At 37.8% G+C, this 20,520-nt stretch overlaps 1 protein-coding gene across 1 annotated transcript in view; it reads left to right on the forward strand.

Moving 5' to 3' along the window:
* The window catches only part of NCKAP5 (NCK associated protein 5), a 220,590-nt gene that overhangs the window by 166,954 nt on the left and 33,116 nt on the right, over positions 1-20,520 (forward strand). The window contains exons 12-13 of the mRNA XM_077784917.1: positions 420-597; positions 4,620-4,698. Of these exons, the coding sequence (XP_077641043.1) occupies positions 420-597; positions 4,620-4,698 (257 nt within the window). The remainder of the gene's footprint in view (positions 1-419; positions 598-4,619; positions 4,699-20,520) is intronic.

Raw genomic sequence — 20,520 nt, forward strand, 5'->3', positions numbered from 1 at the left:
AATCTAGGCAGATGGTGTGTAAATATAGAGGGTAATTAGGTACATGTTTTGATGTATTCCATCTTCCTGTACTGTATCCAGAAAACACATATTTGGTAACTTGTCAGAATTAATTACCTTTTCAACTTTCACAACCTTTGGTCACAGAAGAACTTAGCAATGGGCATATTGTGTTTTCACGTTTGCCCCACAGCAGTCCCAAATATAATATAAATCATCACATGTGAAAGGCTAAATTGATATACTACCTGAAATTGCAAGTGACAGGTTTGATCAAGGCTAGTTAGAAACATTTATCACTCAAAGGTCTAGAGACAGAAAGATACAGAGAGGTTACTTTAAACATTAAAGGAATGGGAAAGTAGAGTGATTGAAGAAGGGCAGTGCAATTTATCAGAGGAATCACTCTCTACCTGCAGAGTTGATAAGAAAGCAGCTCAGCAGACAGAAAGTGGATCAAATAATGTTTCCTACAGGAGTGTGTCGAAGGGCAGCTCCCAGGGCTCCTCTCCTCATGGCAACTCTATCAGCTCTCAAGGAAACCACAAGAAAAACAGCAACACAAAAGCTGATATGGAAATGCAGAATCAGACCCTGGTAAGTGCTTCAGTACATGAAAACATGATTACCTTCTTTTTAACTTCTGGATGTGTTTCTTATTGCCATTGCAGGCAAACAGGATAATAACTGTTTATATATAAGATGTTGTGTAGCTAGAGGATTGTGAATTAATACAAAAGTTGGCAGCTTGGCTATAGGCCACATTTAACAGATAGTCATGAAGATTCTGCTGCTTCTGCTGGCAATTCAATTCCAGTGAAGATACATGCACAATGATGCTATAATCATACTGTAGTAGAGTGAAATGATAGGACCATTTTTTAAAATTTTATTTTTTCCCCTTTCCCTTAAAATTGCATGCCAGTATTGAGCATTCCTCTGAACATTATAGAAGTCATTAAGCCTAAAAAGTACACTGCTGATGTAGAAAAGGCAGATTATTTGACCACATTTGGGAATATTTGTCACTTAAGAGGGAATGTTCAAAAGCAAAAACATACATTGGGCCTGTGTCTCACTGTGCCATTAGAAATCTCCCTGTTAATGGCCTGATAATTTAATTTGCTCAGAGTGGAGGAATGTTGTAACGTAGAAGAAAAATTACCCTGTTTTCTGTTGGCTGCTAGAGTTTGGTTCTGGGCTATCTTTACTGCATTAGGTGTTCACACAGAGTCCAGGATTGTAACCTAAAGTCAGGCTGAAGGGGTGCCCTTCCTGGTGAAGCCTCTTTTAATTAACCTTAGAATTTAATGAGCAGTGTCTTGCCTAGCAAGGACTTTCCCCATGATGTTTTAAAGTCCAGCACAAGGAGAAGTGAAATGCTTTTTAACCCTATAGCATTCTTTCCTCATTACTGAGATAGCTGTCTTGTCCATATTATTATGATTATTATTAACCATAACCACAATTCTAACCAACAGCCTGGAAATTTGTGCCAAATATAATACTTACTCTGAAGCTAAGGCTGTTCCTTGTGTTGTTCTGATTGAAGGGAGTTACTGAAGTGCAGCACATACAACTGGGGGAATCTGAAATACAAATTCTCTGGGAGCATTGCAGAAAGCTTTGTAATGGGAAATGAAAAATCTCTTCGCTTAAGGCTGATGTTGAGGATGCTTAAGGTCAAAACATTCCATACATAGTTTCAAGACATTCCATACATAGTTTCAAATTCAGGCAATTTTTTTTTTTTTTTTCACTTCAATACAGACATCTTTGCTGAGAGCATCTGCAAGGTCATTTAAAAAAAAACGTATGCAAAATGAATGTGTTTGAAAACTTTCCTCCTGACTTCTCTGGTATCATCTCTTCTTTGAAAATGTAGATGTCTCCTGCATTATAAAACCACAAATTATAAGCATATCTAAGGCTGTCCTTGTAGTGTCACTGAAAGGAAAGAGAGAGAATGAAAGTCTGGAAATGTGCAATATGCAGGAAATTCAATCCAACTGATCTAGAACTTAGATAGCAGAGCAGAGCCCCTTATCAGAGCCACTCAGTTTAACTATGCTCCATTTAATATGGTCCTGACAGCTTTCTTCACTGTACAGAAGTACAAAAGCTCTACACATTGCTTCTACAATTTCCTTCTTATTATTTTCTAATGCTGCAATAATTTGCTGTGCTTTTTGTCTGTCATTTTGTGAAGTCTTTCTAAATGCTGCAATAATAGTCTTTTAAGTATATCTTAAAGAAACACACTTCATTTTGTGAAGGAACTACAAAGATTGTTCTTAATGTACATAAATAATGGAGAACATAGTTTTTAAGGACTTATTAGTCATGGTGAATAGGCATTACTTCTGTTACACCATACACTTTTGTTAGCAGGGAAATAAAGTATTTTTGTATGGTTTTTGAAGATTAAGTTACATTTATATGTTTCAAATTTTTTTGAGTTTCATATTGTGTTTACTGTGGCACTTAATTCCTCAAAGAAATATCTAATGCCAAAAGACTGATGGCATCTAGAATAACGAGATTTAAAATGTGCTTACAGTTATTATGCTAATTTATGAAAGATTCCTTAAAATTCCTCAATATGTGGTATTTCATCTTGTCCTCCAAACTTCTAAAAGAAAAACAATGTAAAGTCTTTAAATTCGAAGTTCATGAATCTTATTACTATAATTTCCAGTTATTGTTTGCTGTCTGCTTACTTTGCAGCAGATTGCACAGGGCTGGGAGATAGCTGTGACTGAAAACAGTCACATGCCTTAGCATGGCCTGTTGCACATTTTTTTTCCTCATAAAAAGATAAAATTAATGCTTTTGGAGAAAACAGCATAAATCTTTTTAAAAGCCCTAAACCAGGAAGATTTCTTTTCTTTTCTGAACAATGCAAAGTGCACTCAGTCATACGGATCAGTGAGGAAGCTGCTGTATTTCCAAACTGCTTATCAGGTAATGCTGCTGCTTTAAATCCTGGCCAGAACAGTTTCTAACATTAATTTTCTAGCATGATCTCTTCCTTTAAAAGCTATTTAATTTTTGATGATTAAATCACTTTTCTTATGATGTGCCAGGTAAAGGCTTGAGGCACTATTATGCCATAACATATGCACCAATTACCTCTGATTTCTGTTCATGCAAAGAATGTTATTGCTGGACTGGCACTGAATTTATGGAAAAAGCAGTGTTCCACCACTGGTGGCCTTGTGCATTCACCTTCAGAGGGATACACTTCCCGTTAGTGTTCATCAAAAAAGCACTTTGCTCTAAAGGCCAGCCAGCAGAAATACGTAACACTTTAGCTTACACCAAGGATATTCCATGTTCTCCAGTACTTTTTCATGTCCTTGGCTGGAGCTTAAGGTTTTGTGCTGCACAGCTTCATTTCATCTTTGTGATTTTATTACAGCCCTGTGTGATTTAGAACAGCCCCAGGTTTCACTGTGTGAGGTGGAAACGTGGCACCAAAGGAGATTTGTGTGGCACCCTGTGTGTGCAGTCTGGGTGTTTGGGGAACACCCATGGATCTATCTCAACATTATGAAATGTCACTGCAGCACTTGGCCATGCCCTGTGCAAATGAGAGAAACTGTTCCACCTGGAGCTGGGTGCCAAATGAACACTCACCTCCTCCTTTTCCCATAGCTTGAAGAGAGGCATTTTGTAAGAAAGAAAAGATGTCATCAAATCCCTAGGATTAAGAGGTGATAAATGCACTTTTAAAAATCTGGAGAGCAAGTCTTTTGGTGTCATACTTTGGCTGCTCACAAGAGGTCAACAGGGCTACTTGTGGAACCCAGCAAGCAGGATTTACACTGTGATCGAAGATATGTCATGGAAATGATGATAAATTCCAGTGGTTTAGATTACAAAATGTGCTCTTGTTATTTTGAGCGTGCTCTAAGCAGTTTGAAACAGCAGAGAGTGATTAGCAAATAACTGTAAGATCCCTGAGATATTGAAAGCAATTTTTTTTTTTCTGTGGTGCTGCCTTTCCTCCTCTCATCACCCAGGAAGTGTCTTTATTCCTGTTTGATTTATGTAGCATGGCAGAAAAATATGTCTTTGAAATGGAATTGTGGCCACTGATGGCACATGATGGAGGGAAATTTCACTGTGTGCTAGGGAGGGACCTAGGTTATCTCTGCAATTGGAAATAGGAGTGCAGAAGAACAGGGCAAAGATATACCTTGGAAAAAACCATAATATCTGAGGGATTTGAATGACACAAACTTGAATACCTGCCACACACAGGTTCTTAGAGTGTACTGCATTCTTAAATTAATTTTTTCTCTCTCTCTAGCTAACAAATGCTTTTAAACAGGGGTGGAAATAAAAACACCAAAGTTCAGTGTTTGCAAACTGAACTAAAGAGAATACCACATCATATAGGATATTTTTCATTGCTGCATGTTGTGATTTTGAATGAAATTAAAGTTTTTATCGTCAGATATCATTCATAGAACACGACAGGTTATATATTTCACTCTCTTAGCTGCCATGTAACTTTACTCTGATTTATTTCTGAAAAGAATTCTGTAGTTGTCATGAAGCAACATAAACAGAGTCACAGATGTTCTTCACTTTTGTTGTTGCACTATGTACAGGCTAAAGTAGTCACAGAAAACCTGCAAGAAGAAGAGGAGGACACCATGACAAGGACTACATGTCAGAGTCATGTGATAGGTACAGAATTATATTTTTCACTGGATTTTATTGCTGTCAGTTCTTGTGAAAAATACATGTTTCATTCTCATTACTTTGTTTGTTTGCCCCCTTATGTCAGCTTTAGCCTTCATTTAGCTCCTAAATAGCCAGATTTCATCAAATGCATGAGATAAGTACACACCATTACAATTGTGGGTCAATGCAATGTTGGATTGGAGGTTCTTGGGTTATGAAAGATCATTTCAATCTCCAAGAACAGTGGGTTACATAGAGTGGCTTAACATAAAGGCTGCTGTGCATGGCACCTTCAGTGTGAATTACACTGACATAGTATAACTGTCATCTGGCCCTGAACTAGTAAAATTCAGAATAAAATTTAAATAGCAGAATAATTGCTGTGATAAACTAAACCACAAGGAACAGCAAACAAGTGTCTGTTCAAAAGATTTTAAAGCTGTTATTGAAAATCAAGTTGCCTTTGCTGTGGAAGGGTAGCACCATCCATCCTGCCTCGTGATTGGCACTAATTTTTAATCTCAGTACATGTAAAAATATCTAATAGGCAATGGAGGGCAAAGCAGAAGTCTGAGGTTTGTATGAGAGCAGTGTGTCACAAATATAAACAACTGACTGAACAAGAAAAAAAAATTAACCTTTAGCTAGTTCCCTTTGCAGAGAGAGACTGCAGTAAAAAATTTCATTAAAAAGTTAATATCTGATTCCATTTCTTCTTGCCAGAATCTCTCATTTCACTGGTCCTGCCAACCCACCAAGTCCAAACAGAGGTATCATGTCAAAACACATTTCTTTTGGGGGCAGGAGGAAAATGCTTGCATGCTTCATTGACTTGCACAGCCCTTTCAGTCCCAAATTCAGACAAACAAACTCTGGCTGTGTTACCTGAAGGAAAGATCCCTAAACTCTTCCCTCTCTGAGAACTCAGCCATAGCCTGGCTCCATGACAACAGCTGAATAACAAGCACTTTGTGCAGTGTGAGGCTCTGAGGCCATTCTGTCAGTGGGCACGAGCCCTGCAAACAGAAATTCGTGCCTCTCATGCTGTGCATAAAGGACTTATTTTCTGTCACCAGAAATTGCCCAGCAGAGAACACCTCGCCTAAGATTGCTCAAAATTATTTTTCCTCACACTGAAATAACTGCTTTGCTTCTATCCCAAAAAGTCTCGAAGCTTTTACTTTGAATCATGGGAAATGTTTCAATTTTTTAAATCTAGATACTGAAAAAGAAAAGAAAAAAACAAAGAACTATTTGCATGTTTTAGTTGTTTTTGTTTGTATTTTTTTTTTCTTAAAAAACTCCAGAGCATCCTTGTTCATGAGTGTAATTGGTGGTTGTGGCTGAAGCCTAGTTGCTATATTTTGATATTTTATTTGTTATTGTATCCTGTAATATATAGTTCTGGTGGGTTTTGAGAGTATTAATATTTTGCTCCTCCCACAGGCACCAAATGCAAGTCTCTGATAGGACATATGTGGTTATGGAGCAGGTTGTCAGATGTTTTTAAAATTCCTTAATAGAGGTTCTGGCATTTTTCTGATACAAAAGTTTTCATAGAGAGATACTCATTTTTTTCCCTCCTGAAACTCTATGCAGCCACAGCTTCTCTCACTAAGTTTTCCCATGGCCTCACCACCCCTACATTAAAGAATTTCTTGCTAATTCCTGAATCCACTTTCCATCAGCTTAAGGCCATTTTCCCATGTTTCCCCATAAAACAAAGTTTGCTGTGGGTTTTTAGCTTTATTTTAATGCATTTATTCTACTGGATTTTTATGAAAACAGACTTAGAGCTGAATGTACGGTAGAAAAACTATCATTAAGCAGGGAAAATGTTTTTTATGCAGCAGGAAAACCATGTGTTTCTGTAGCTGTCACTAAAATAACTAAAATGACAGCAGTCCTGCCCAGCTAACCCATAAACAAGGTACTAATAACAGTCCTCTAGGTAGGTGTCATGTGAGACAATTCTGGTTCATCACATTCTAACAGTGAGATACTCCTGGGTATGAATCAAAAAATGTGTAAAATACCAGTTGCTAGGTTTGTAATTGTCAGTTGCTGATCTAACCAATTTAAGTATTTTGCTGGCTCTTCAGATTTGCTCAGTTGAAGGAAAGCAACAATGCCTGGTTCCATACAAATTCCCTCCTCGTATGCTTATATCTCAGAAACACATGATCATTACCATAGGAAGCAGTCATTATATTGTGCTGTGTTGTTCTTCAAAATATATTTAAGGCATTTTGAAAGTCTTCTAAAATATGTTACACGCTGGATGCCTTTGCTGAGGTGTCAGTGAGGAAGCAGAGATGCTGCCAGGGCAGAGCTGAGCATCCCTTTGAAGTCCAGTCATCCTCACAGCTCTTCCCTCAAGCCCTTTGCAGTAAAGTAGTTGTGTTTTGAAAGAGGGATGAAGTGGAAAATGCTAAAATACCTAAGAGGAAAGGACATGATGAAAAGGTTGAAAGGTTGACTTCCTCTTCATGTCATGACAGACTCCCCAGCTCAGACAGGTACAGCATGGTCTTCAAGTATTCCTATAAATAAAATTCCTTTATTGAATGCACAGATGATGTGTCTAGCTCCTGACAGTATTGTTCCCATGTAAACATAAAAAAAGGCACCTTATTTTTACAAAGAAAAAAAAATCCTCTTCCCCCCGAGGGAGCAGAAGTGTCATTATTTGTCTTGAATTTCCCCATTGTCACAATGACCCAAAAACTCACAAGGCAGTTACAGATGACACCTTTATATACAGAATGTAATAACTGGATTTCTTGAGAGGAACAAAGCATTTGTTAAAAAGTTCAATATTTCATATTTCAACTGCTGTTTCAAATTAGCAGCTGCTCCTGGAAAAGTGTGATTGTATTAATTAAAATGCATTCAGAATTTTCATTGATAAACAGCTTCAAGGGAAAAATCAAAAATCCATGGCACAAGCAAACAAATGCTAATTACCGAAGAATTCATTCTTGCAAACAGCTTCATGTGGGAATACTAGGGTATGCAGCAACAGTATTTTTGGGTATACACAAATTAACAGGCTGTTTTCTTTTTGGGAATGTATCTGTAATGAACAGGAAATTTAGTTGTAATTAGTCATATCATTCTTCAGTGTTGATATGAACCTCTGCTGAGGCTGAAGGGAAAGACTGAATGCCATTTTCTCAGACAGCAGCACTGGTGATTTATAAAACCCCAGTTTGAAAGTTGCATGATAATAATTTTTCTGGTCCAGTTTCCATTTCTGTTACCCCAAATGGGTGAAATTTTGCTAGAAGAGCAAGTCAGCATGGAATAAGCTTTTTGCTAATGCTATACTCAAGCTTCACACAAAACACAGCCTCAGCTTAAATAGGCTGATGAGAAGTGTCTGAGAAAGTTTCAAGTCTGTTCTTAAATTTACACTCAGGTTTCAGTAAAAAGAAAGAGGGTTTCATTTTTTTTTTGTCACAGATATTTCAATGTGTGAATATGTTCATTTTCCATTGTGGGTTTCCAGCAGGCATTCCATCCTTAGCAAAATAAGTGAATCAAACCTTTCTGGTCTAAAGCACTGAAATTCAGGGAGTACATGGAAGCATGGGCAGCTCATCTGAAGGAATTGTTTTATTGAACTGGAAAGCTTCTGGTTTCAAATGTTATATTTAATATGTCATTGATTGAGCTAAAAGGTCAGATTCATTGTATAAGAAAAGCCTGTTTGGATACCAGAGGCAGCATTGCAGGTAGATTTTTTTCATCAAAATAACATCACTGGTAAGAATAAAATAGATTTTAACAATCTGAATAGACCTGAAGTTTCTTGTGGGTTTTCTAGGGAGCAAATACTTGATAACAGGAGAATTGGTCGTAGCAATCCAAAATCCATCTGGGTGTTGCTGGTACTGCCTGCTCCACTGGAAGCACAAGGTTCTTCCTACTGCAGTTGTGTGGGGAGTTAAATGCCTGAGGCAGGCTGGGGTTAGAATCCACAGCAGAAAGAGTCACAGTTCCTGGAAAGAAATTACCTAACTGTGCATTGACCCCTGTCGTTTGTTTGGAGAATTCCAAGTGAAATTCAGAGCTGGGCAAAGATTATGAAGATAAATGTAGCCAGAATTCTTGAAACTTTGAAGGAGGACTTGGAACTAATATTTGTCGAATTCTCATTAGAGGTCCAGGTCAGTTGCTCTAAATGAATTCATCCAGTGTCAAATGGGAACCTAGTAGATAATAGAGAGCAAATGTCTTCAGACTTAAAAGGGTTTTGAAAAGTCTCTAGCTAGGTAAAGGGTTGGGCTTCCACACTATTAAAGCAACATTAAAAGTGCACTGTAGACTTTGGTGCTTTGTGCCAGAACAAAAACACACACTGAGGGCAAGGGATTCTTTTGTAGCTCTGCCTGTAGCCCAGCGCTCAAATCCATTGAAGTTCTTGATAATCATCTGCCTTATGGCAGGTTTTATTGAGGTTTTCTCATCATTTTTTTTCTGCTTTCCAAGAACAACCTTTCAAAAGGGTTTTGCAGCGTAATTTAAAGGCAATCTGGTCAGAAAAAGGAAACTTTTTTATTTTATTTTTTTTTATTTTTAATAAACTTTTTAGAGCTTTGTCTTCTTTAGGGAGCATTTGATTGAATCCCTCAGATGCTTCATGTTCCAAAGAGGAAGTATACTGAATATTTTTTTAATGTGTTTGCATTGTGTTTTAAAATCCACTCCTTTAAGCTTTATAGGCAGCAAAGTGCTCAAAGCCCATTTTCAGTAGAAACCAGGAAAGTCCTTCACAGCAAGTTTTATAGATAGGTTGCCAGCTCCTTGGTAATAATTTTACAGACATACTGATAGCAAAGGTAGAACATGTAACTTTGCAGATAGAGGTGGGTTTTGACTTGAAATGTCAGCATTACAATTATTTGTATTGACATATCAAATCCTAAAGAGGAAAACCTTGGCTTTTGTATTCTGATATTGTTTTATTCAGCACCCAGTAGCCATACTGTGAAATTATATATATGATAATAAGAAACCCCACTTCATGAGCAGACTTGTCTATGAGAAGGTATGCATTCTTTCTAGTGCTCCAGATAAATTTGTTTCTGCCTCCTCTTTTCTTCCTGATTCTTATATATATTTTTCCCACAAATAGATCCATTTTCTCACCTTTCTTCTCATGTGTGTTCACCTGCATTATTTGAAACTGGTGGTCACTGCTTGTGTGGACAAGCACAAATCCAAACTACCATCCAGAGCCTTTCTGTATCCATGCCTATAACCATTTCTAACCAACAGATCCTTGCTCCAGTGCCATCTGCCTTTTTTTTTTTTTTTTTCTCTTGGTTTCTTTCTGAAATCTAAATCTGATAAACACTGGAACTGAGAAATTATCTTTCACATTTCATTTCTGAATGTGTCATTTAATGTACATAGTCCAAGTGCTTAGTTATATAAATTATCTACTGTCTTATACCAAAGCTTGCTGAAAACAATAGCAGTCCCTCTGCTTGTAATAAGCTTGTACCAGCTTTCCAATGAGAGAAAAAAAATATTGGACACCCCCCTCTGCCAAACCAAACATTTGGTTTTGTCCACCATTATGTAAACTACTGAAATTGGGTGTTTTACTGGGGTACTAAGCAAACAGCTATTAAATTCATGTTTTCTCATTCTTGGGGAATTGAAATAAATGTAAAGGAAACAAGCCTGATTAACGTGGTAAATACATTAAATTTGACATGCATCATCCTAAAGCATGTCCATTAAGTCTGATGTATTTGGGCAAACACATTTACATTAAAGAGCCCTCAAAACCTGGAGACAGATTACATGAGGTCTGTAATGGATTACTGAGATAAATGTAACAGGAAAAGTGAGAGAGGAGGGATGGTGAGCAAACTTATTGTGTTACAGCCTGTGCATTCAGTAAAGGGAGGTGATCCACATCACCATGGAGAGGCAAAGGGATAAGCCACAATTTGCTTAAATGCTCAGCAAATCACTGGGTGCCTCCAGTGCATGTAATGAAGAACAATATTCAGCTTAGTAGCTTCTCACCTTAAAAGAAATCCTCTCTTGTCATGAAGTCTCAATGCCTCAGAAAACAATTTATCATTGTCAGCATGAATTCCTTTCATCAGGCCATTGATGGAAGTTAAGAACCATTTAGCAATCATAACTGATACAGCAGCTGAATCATTAATTTACACATTTTCAGATAAAGGGAAATCGTTTGCTTTATCTTCCCCATCACCACTGAGCAAAGCTGTGGAAAGCCTAGAAGTCTCTAGATGTGAGGTTGCTGTCTGTAGAAGTCATCAAGCAAAACCAGTTGTCACTGAATCCATTTCCAGCCTGGGTCTGTTCCTATTTCACATCTGCAAAATGTTCCATTCTGATACAAGTTGTGATAAGGTATTAGATTTTTCATGAACCCCTTATATGAGCAGTGGGACAGGTATGCATGGATTTATTTGCTCATCATACCAAAGCTGTTTTCCCATGTCCTGTGTGCATGTGGAAGGTGAGAGGTTGGTGTTAGATCTGTAGGTGCTGGATGTATTGCTTAGCAAGTGTGCTAGAGCCTTGAAATGGAGTTCAGCACAGCAGGCAACTTAAAAATCTGCTCACTTGCCATTCCTAACCAGCTCCCAGCTTGGCTGTTGATCCAAAGGGCTAAGTTCCCAATTGCTAGAACAATGATGAATTGATAAATAGTAAAATAAATTGTTTGCCTCTAGCAATGCTGGGATCCAAACTTGTTCATTTTAAAAAATATCAAAATAGAGCAAAAAAGCCTCAAACTCTAATGCCACAACTGTCCTTAAGGATGTGAGAGACTTTCACAATTTTATCTACCATGATGTTACTGTACAGACAGGAGGCACGTCTGAATGTGCACAAACAGAACTGAGATCATCTGGATAAGAAGCAGTTCCATTTGTATTTTGACTTGCCAAAATACTTCAGTCAGTCTCTCTAAATTTGTGCCATATGCTGCCTCCATGTAGTATCCCCAAAGCATTTACGTTTTCTTGCAATTATCAAGCACTATTCTTCCCCTTTTGTACTCCAAAATCTTCATTTTCTGATCCTTCAACACCATTGAAATGACCTGTGGCTGTTGCTTACTTACTTTTCTGACCCAGAGTAGCTAAAATGAGTCATCGCTGCTGGGAAATCTGATTTAATCACTAGCAGGCACTGCAAGAACAACTGACTGTCCTGTGTGTAGAAACATCCCCTAAGGTTGGACGTGCTGCTCAGGGACCTCATCAGTCAAGTTTTTTAAATCTTCCAGGATATTGTTCTACATCTGTCCCTGCCCAGTGTGCCATCTCTCTGGGAGATTTTTACATAACATTTAGCAGTCCCATGTTGCTGTGCTGCAATATTCGTGCTGCTGAAGATATTGTGTGGTCCTGCTGTTGCTCATTGCTTATCACAAATACTCACACTGGTGCATAAAGCTGGCTAAATATCCTTTCCTCATTCTGAGTTTCTCTGCACATTCTCAGTGGAACTCAGCCAAGATAAATGCCTGCTTTTTTTGTGTGTGGTTTTTTATGGGTGAGAAGGTGAACAAGCTACACTGCAGAACAGACAGCTGAGAGAGGAGTGGCATTCTGTGTTTGGAGCTCTAGAAACAGGATGAATGGTGTCAGCTGTGCTGTGCTCTTGACTTGTTTGGCACTTGGGCATTGCTGCAGGGATTGATTTTGAATTGATAGTCTGGAGGAGCCTATGATAACAGAGAGAAACTTTCTGCACATTTTTCTAGTTGATACTTGTATTTTTGTGAAGATGATGGAGAACCTTGCCAATGTGAATAATAAGAAACTAACATCCATTAATGTCTTCTAATTTATGTCAGCTCACCTTCTTCACAGTCTGGCAAAGACAAATCATTTCTTTGTACTTTAAAGATAGTACACATAGCATTTGTCTAATTGCCAATTCTTCTACAGCTCTGCTGCTGCCTACTGTCTAGCTTGTCTTCCCTCTGTGGAGAGAATTAATATTTTGGCTCAACACTTCCTTATTAGCCACAGTGATTTGCTGTTAATTTTCTTCTTTGTCATTACATCTACTGTCCCAGAAATACCAAATTTTATCACTAGAATGAGAAGAGTGTCTCGTTATGCATTATATACAGGATACAGTCTAATTATTATTCAAGATACTGAGAATCTGCTGGTCTCATTCAGGCTTAAAATGTCAATTAAACAGGATGGCCAGATTCTGCCAATCTGAGGTTGGTGCTGCTATGTTGATTTACAGTACTTTACAATCTAGCCAAATCTATATTCATATTTATCACTCAAATCAGGACTGTGCCTGATTATCCTACCTTTTACAGGACAGCACACAGGTATTCTCTATGTCAATGTGAGTCCTTCTGTTTGAAACTTTTTACTTTCCATGGTTTTCTGCTCCTGTCAGGGGCCATCTATGGATGTGTGTATGAAACTTCAGTCATGCATCTCCCATTAATTCATGAAGTACAACTGAGCAAACTGAAAAGCATTTCTAGGGAGGATGTGTTATTTTAAACATGTTTCATCTGTGCTCACAGGGACTTTATGCTTCTTTTCTACAATGAAATCTAGTATAACTTTTATGAAAAATACATTTTTATCTCAATTATCAGTTAAGCTTGAGCTGTATTGGCATATGCCTTTCCAGATTCTCACTCTGAGGATAGGATGCCTATTGCTATTTTTTTTTTGCTGTTTTTAATTGAGTTTGAGCTTTGATTCATGTCTTCAGTCTGACACCTGAATTGTTGACATATGATTATGCAATTAGTCATCATTGGAGATCACAGAAAAACAGACTCTTCAGAAAAAAATCACTCTAAGAGAGAAATAATACCTACACAATTAGTGCCTATGTTTTAATACTAGATTAACTCAGTTTCTCTGTGTGTGGACAGTTCACCGTTAGGAAAAGGAAATCAACCAATATATTTGCAGTGAACAATTTCTTTACTTCCTTTCTTTAACAAGCAGAGGTGCAGTATGTTGTTTCAAAGCTGGCATCCTAATGGTGTTTTTGTAGCACCACGTAACATGGCATACATTTTTTGCAAAAAAACAGAATTCCTAAAAAAAAAAATCTCACTTCATTCTTCTGGCTTCAGATCATGATGGTTTCTTACCAGCTCCTGCTTGCCTGCAGTTAGTTCCACATTGAGTCAGCTGGTTTGGAGGAGCTGAACTTGGTTACCAGAATGGAAGGATTATAGTGCACCTCAAAGTTACTTAAAGCTTTGTGCTTTCCCTCTGCTAATAAGTTTATACTAATTAAGAAATAAAATCCTTTTTTTTTCAGGTGTACATCTATATTTTAAGTGATTGTTAGCAGTACCCTTAAGTAAAGCCATCTGCAGGGCAAAACTAAAAATAAATTATTTAAAGCTTCATTTAATATTCATGTGGCTTTAATTTCAGTATTTTTTTGTACTAACAAACAAAAAGCAGTGATGTTACAGAATAAATATAGCATGTTCTCTAGTGCATTTGCAAAACCCAGAGATTCCTATGCACTTAGAAACTGGCCCATGTTTACCAGAGACAGCATTTTTGCTTAAAGCACTATCCCTAGTCATATCTGTTGGGAGTAGAAAATCAAAGAAAGCATCTCACTGTGAGTGAAACCAAACTCCAATTTATAAGAGAGTTGCTTAACAGCAAGTAAATCAGTGCTTCCATCCCTTATCCTTAAATGCCTCCAGCCCAGTCATCAGTGCACAGCAGCCCTACATGGAACAGCCAAATGCTGCCCTGGGCACCATGTGCAGCCCATGTCTCTGAGGTGGTGAGTGCCACCTCTTCACTTCTCTAACTGAGGTTTAATGCAATTATTCTTAAAATAAACCAGCTGCCTCTAATAATACCAGCAAAACCCCAATCTTAATGCTTTTTGTAAGTATTTTGCAGCTCGCTGTTAATTCCTGAGCAACCTCCAGGAAAGCTGAGTGGAGGTATCTGTGCACAAGCATTTTTCATGGCAGGATTGCAGGTTGGTTATGCTCTGACTGCCAAACATCCACGTCCCTTATTTATCCTCATGGCAGCACTCCAGGGATGGAGAAGTGGGATTATCTCTGTGTTTTAATGTGAAGAACTGGGGCATAAGGCAAGAGAGATAAAGGCCTGTGGTGACATGGAAAAGGCATGGCTGAGGCAGCCTTAGCACCTGGGTAGAGAACAAACCATCCTGTCTTGGGCTTTGCTGTTTGCAGGCAGGATTTCTGAGAGCTAGGATGTTCTGTCCTGTTGGAAGGGGAGCATCCACCCCTACCTCAAATGAGCCCTCCCCAGGGTGTTCCTGAGGCTGTGGAATTGCTGCCTCCCAACCTTCACATTTCAGGGTTCTGAGGGAAACAGAAGGCTCTGCTCAGGGAAAAAGCCTGGGAAAGCTCCATTCCTGCATGGCAGCAGACCTGTTGCTTACCATGGATTCACACCTTGCTTGAGATGTGAGGACTTCTGCTTCTTCTCAGCTCTTACTCATCTGTAACTTTCTCAAAGATAGTTGCAATGTTGTGAGGCTTGTTGGCAGTGTAAAGCCAAAGGGGGATATACAACCAGAAAAGAGGAATAGCTCCCCAAAGAATTCCTAGGCTGGCTTCATTGACAGCCAGGCTGCACCCAGTCTTCATTTAATTACCTTTTACACAGAGCTCCAAGCTGCTCTTCAAATGAATTATAAGTCTCAAGATACCTTTCCTAGTAGGATTAAAATAGTATCTATTCTTAATATCCTGTCTCCAGAGAACAGTGAGTAGATTTTTAGAAAGAAAATGTAAGAGCATAATACAAAAGAGATAATTCCAGGTGCCTTTGGCTGTGAGATTTCCCCAGCTGCAAAACTGCACATACACCTTTGTATTTAATAGACACTTACAGATGTGGAGTAGGAAATTTAAAAAATTATCCAAATTCCTTCTCCAGCTCACTTTGTCCTCTTTAACAACACTATTCCACATAGCTTGCCACCATTACAAGCATGCAGAAAACAGACCTAAAAGCCTGGAGGAGGGTAGCAAGCAATTGTTGGAAAAAAGGTCTATAGATAACTACTAAATTGGAGTACAAGATCATTAGTATTCTCTAAATTAAAGTTAATCTTGACTTACTAGTGGAAATGTATTTTAAGATGGGACTGGAATTAAAATGAGGAAGCAATTATCTGTTTCAACTCAGAAAATACACTTCAGATGGGATTGTGGTCATGGAAAACTGTGAAGACAACTGACAATTTATTGGATAAATGACATATTGAAGTTTGTGGGCTTTGCAAAATAAAGCGTGACTAGGAATAAAATAGAAAGAATACTGAACAAGTTGATAAAGTATGTATTTATTTAGTTTATTGTTATTATAAATAGGCATAAATTGTAATCCCAGATTCAAGTAGCCATGAATGAAGTTCCATCATTTGAAAATAACACAGCACAGTCCTTCTCCAATTTATACTTCCTTAATATATGTTGGAAATAATCCCATGCCACCAGTGCAGTGCCCATGGGAGCGTAGGGCTGTGAAAAGTTGGGTCTTTACTTGTTTTAACTTGGATAACCTCTTCCCCAACATTTGGGTTTTTTAATTTTGCACACTGACTGTACCTCAGATCTAGCTAGAAAACAATAATACACTCATCTTTGATCAACTGGATCAAATTATAGTGTAAACCCAGAAGGAATAGTCTACTTTAAATTGACATCTATTTGGCAGAAATGCATTTTCTTTTTTTTTTTTGTGGTTGCTTTAGCATTGCAGATGAAGAGAAGGATGTGCAAATAAAGAGATCTGTTTTGCCATCTGTAGTTTAACTTCTTCCTGCCAATGCCACATGTAGCTTAAAGATGTTTATTAACTTTTAAAAGAATTTTGCAGGGACCTATCAACATTTGAAATATTCTTCTGAAAAGAAAAAAAAGAAAATCTATTAATTTTTAATTTGCCATGTTTCAAAATGCTAGGAAAAACTATACTCCCTTTGTGTTCCAGAAGAAAGCCAGTAGATGTTATCTGGTTCCCCGTGACAGCTTAGTGGAAACTCTTGAACTTTCTAATGCAAAGAAAGATAATTTGTTAGAATTCATGTATTCTGTTACTGACAGGAACTACGTCCTTCCATTTTTAATGTCCTGGGTACTCCTTGAAGAAAGCCTATTCAGTGTTATTTACTTCTCAAAACCTGTCAAGGCTTGAGTGTGTACTTCTGAAAACAGCTTGCTGGAAATTTCCCAGCGAAACTGTTCTTGATACAGAGCTATTTTTGACTGATATTTTTTTCCTGAAAATGCCTGCTTTCTGTGGAGAATTCTGGTGGATACTTAAAGATTTCAGCTGAAATTTCTGTCAATCATGTACAGTTTTGTAGGCCAAAACTTGAAAATTTATGTGAGGAATATCTCAAACCAGCTGTAGTGGTGAACACAGAGGAGGATTCCACATTTTTCATGAGGTGGGATGCTTCTTTTAAAGAAAATATGTCCCTCTGCTATTAGTATTATGCCTAGAAAGCCTGATGTAAGTAGAGCTACATGTGATCTTTCTGACATAAAATACATTTGTCCTCTTGGTTGCTGCTTATTTTTAATGTTAAGATAGGTTTGCCATCGAAGTTAAGTAACATAAAGCCTTCTGTAACTTTGCCACCTCCAAATTGAAACTATTTATGTGCCATCTGAAGTAGAAATAGGGTCTGTTTGCAGTAATTACATCTGGTAGCCATCAGTGTGTTTCATAAGTAACACCATGGTGGGGAATGGCTGAGGTCATTGAGCTGTTTCTGGAAGTCTCAATCCCCTCAAGCAGCACCAAGAGCTTCTGTCACTCGTGGCACAAGTAGGTAGAGAGGCAGAGCTGCAGTTACAACACAGTAGCACACATCATTATTTCCTCACCAACCTGTAAGTCCTTTCCTCTGTGCCACCATCCAGAAATGTCTCCTCTCGTTATGCCAAATTTGAAGTAGGTGAATTGCCTGACCATTTTGAGTGATGCTGTGTATGCACAAATACCTGTTCAATAGAGCTGCTGATTGATGCCTTACTTCAGCTCTGTGGGCAAAACTTTGCATCTTCTGGTTTCTGTGAAGGTTTTTGTGGATCATTCAAGACTCATAGAAAAACTCACATATTGTTTTAAATAGGTGGTCAAAATAAGCACGAGTTATTTTATAGACTTCTCAGCAGTGTAACAGTCCCTGTGTAAAGCAGGACTTGTGATTTGTGAATAGACTAAGCATCTGTGAAACTCATTTAGGATGCAACATAAAAAGACTTTACTAGAATGTGAATCTTTAATTTACCTGAGGAAACATTATGAAACACTCCCCAGTTATTTAGTTAAAGGTTTGTTTGCAATAACATGTGGCATTATATCCCCCTTAGCAAAAGCATGTTTTTACATTATAGAAGAAAAGTGTAATCAGAAGCTTTGTTTAAAAGATATGTCACCACCTTATTTCCTCTCTTTTATAAAATTCATAAAACCTCTTCATTACATGCTAGGACTCAACCATAGGTTCAACTTCAGAAAGGCTAACATATCCCTAATCTAAAAGTGGGATGGATTTTGCTCCACTGCTCATTTTGACTAATACCCTATTTTGCAACAATCAGTGTAGAACTTAACTGGGGCTGGACCCATATTTTTTATTTTGTGCTGGAAGCAATTCCCTTCACAGTAGCTGTTCTATGCTTCATTTTGTATTTTCCCCCCAAACTGATTTTTCTTTCACATGCATTGTATGAAGAAGGGAGCAGAGAAAGGTGCTTTGAGACAGCATAAAGTAGCATGGGACCAGCTCAGAGGGAGAGTTCCTCTCACCTCATGCTGAGCCAGAGCAGCACTTCTGAAGGAACACAAAAGCAGGGTCAGCACTCAGCTTCCCTGGGCATTCTCTTCCAGTCTCCAATGAATTGTACCAAGGATGCTTTCTGAGACAGAGTTGATGTGTTTCTGATATATTAGTGGCAAGTGTTTCAGAATAAATAAAAAAAAAAAAAAAAGTTGAAGAATAATTAGATTTAATTATTTGTTGCTGGTATTTAAGATACATTTTAAAATTATCTACGCTCAGGAGAATGCCCTAAAATACTTCAATTAATTCTAAGCTGTCAGTTCTTATCAGTGGGGTATGTTTACTTCTAACTCTTTAATTTTTGCATTTCAGAAGAAAATGTAAGAAAAACCCTACAGAATGAGCTGCTAGAGTTGTTTTCCCCTGTGATGATCTCATTTTTAGAATTCCTGACACATGCCAGCCTGAGCATATGTCCCTTTCCTACTTTCTTCTTGTGCAGACCCTCAGAGGGGTGCAGAGTTTTCACAGATCCCTTTTATTCCATCTCTAATTTGGGTGCTGGCTCTGTTGAAGAGGCCTTGGTGACCAAAAAATGTTGGTGAAGCAGCAGTGATGATGCAATATTGCAAAGCACTGTCCAGCTGCACCAATTGCCATGGTGTTCAACTGATGGAGTGCATGAACCGCAGGATTGTCCTGCACGTGAAAATATTAAATTTGAAAATTAGCAAGAAGTAGTTCAGAAAACTTTCAGAAAACTTTCTATGCAGTGGTTTTTTGTTGTTGTTTTTTTTTCCTGTGGTTAAGAGGCTTCTCAGCATTAAAGATTCTCCTCAAATTTTCTAATGAGTTCTTATAATACCCTATCATCAAGAGGTTCCCATGCAGTCAGGAGTTTCTTGACTTCCAGAAAATAGAAATTCTTCCTTGTTTCTGTTTTCAGTTTGGAATTGTTCCTCTACAGTAGGACTTTAGGTCCAGACTCAAATCCCCATGAAAAGAGGGAGGGGAGGGGTTATATTCAGGCTTTTGATTCTAGTCTGATTATTCAGAGAAATGGCTGATGATGAGTCTATCTGTGTCCACTATAAAGCCAATACCATTCTTTGAGCTTCTTTCTTCCCTGGCAAAGAAAGAGGAGGAAAAAAAAAATCAGAAACAGGCAAGGAATTTGGCTGGTATGCCAGGAAAAAATCTCAAGCAAAAGTAATTAAGCTCATATATAACTCTTTCCAGACTTTAATGTTTCACGGAGTCATTTTTCATCTACTGAGTGGTACTGTCACAGCAGCAGAGATTTAACTTTTACATATTTTCATTATGTAGTCTTGTGCAGCTCTTGCTGATAACAGTAATTTGAAGTGTCAGTGCAGCTGATGAAATCAGATGGGCCATGAAGCTGTTTGAAAGCTGTCACTGGGATGTATAAAATACTTTTTATTTTGCAGTTGCTTCACAAAAATTTTAAAAAACACAAGCTAATGTGTATTTGTTCTTTCAGAAATACAAATTGTTCTGAAAGATACATTTTTAGTTGTATTATATAGATTTTGGGGTAAATTAGTTACTTTCAGTAATGAAAATTAAAAATCCACAAAAAATGTTGTTGTTTCTTCTGGATTTAGGATTAGGTTTTTGAGGATTGTTCAACATAGCTGAGTCACAGAATTTTCCAAAAATCTGTCTCTAAGTGTCACAACAGGAGTTGCCAAGCATTGAGCACTTTGAAAACCAGACCCTTTTGTGGTTTTTCACAACTAAAAATTAAGCTGTATTTGATGTTTTAAAAATCTGTTTTCTACCTGGTGTATTTCCTTTATCATGGATAAAGTCTCTATGAAGGAAAACTATAATTGATTTAAACTATTTTCCTTTTAATTACATATGATACCACTGGTGTACTCCTCCATCACTCTCCCAGTTATTTTGGAAACAGCAGGAGACTGCCTATTTTTGGAAGTCTGGCCCTCAGTATTAATTTCTTTTGCTTCTCTGCCATTGTTTTCATGGTCC

The sequence above is a fragment of the Lonchura striata genome, chromosome 8, assembly GCF_046129695.1.
Source record: "Lonchura striata isolate bLonStr1 chromosome 8, bLonStr1.mat, whole genome shotgun sequence".
Taxonomy (NCBI): Eukaryota; Metazoa; Chordata; class Aves; order Passeriformes; family Estrildidae; genus Lonchura; species Lonchura striata.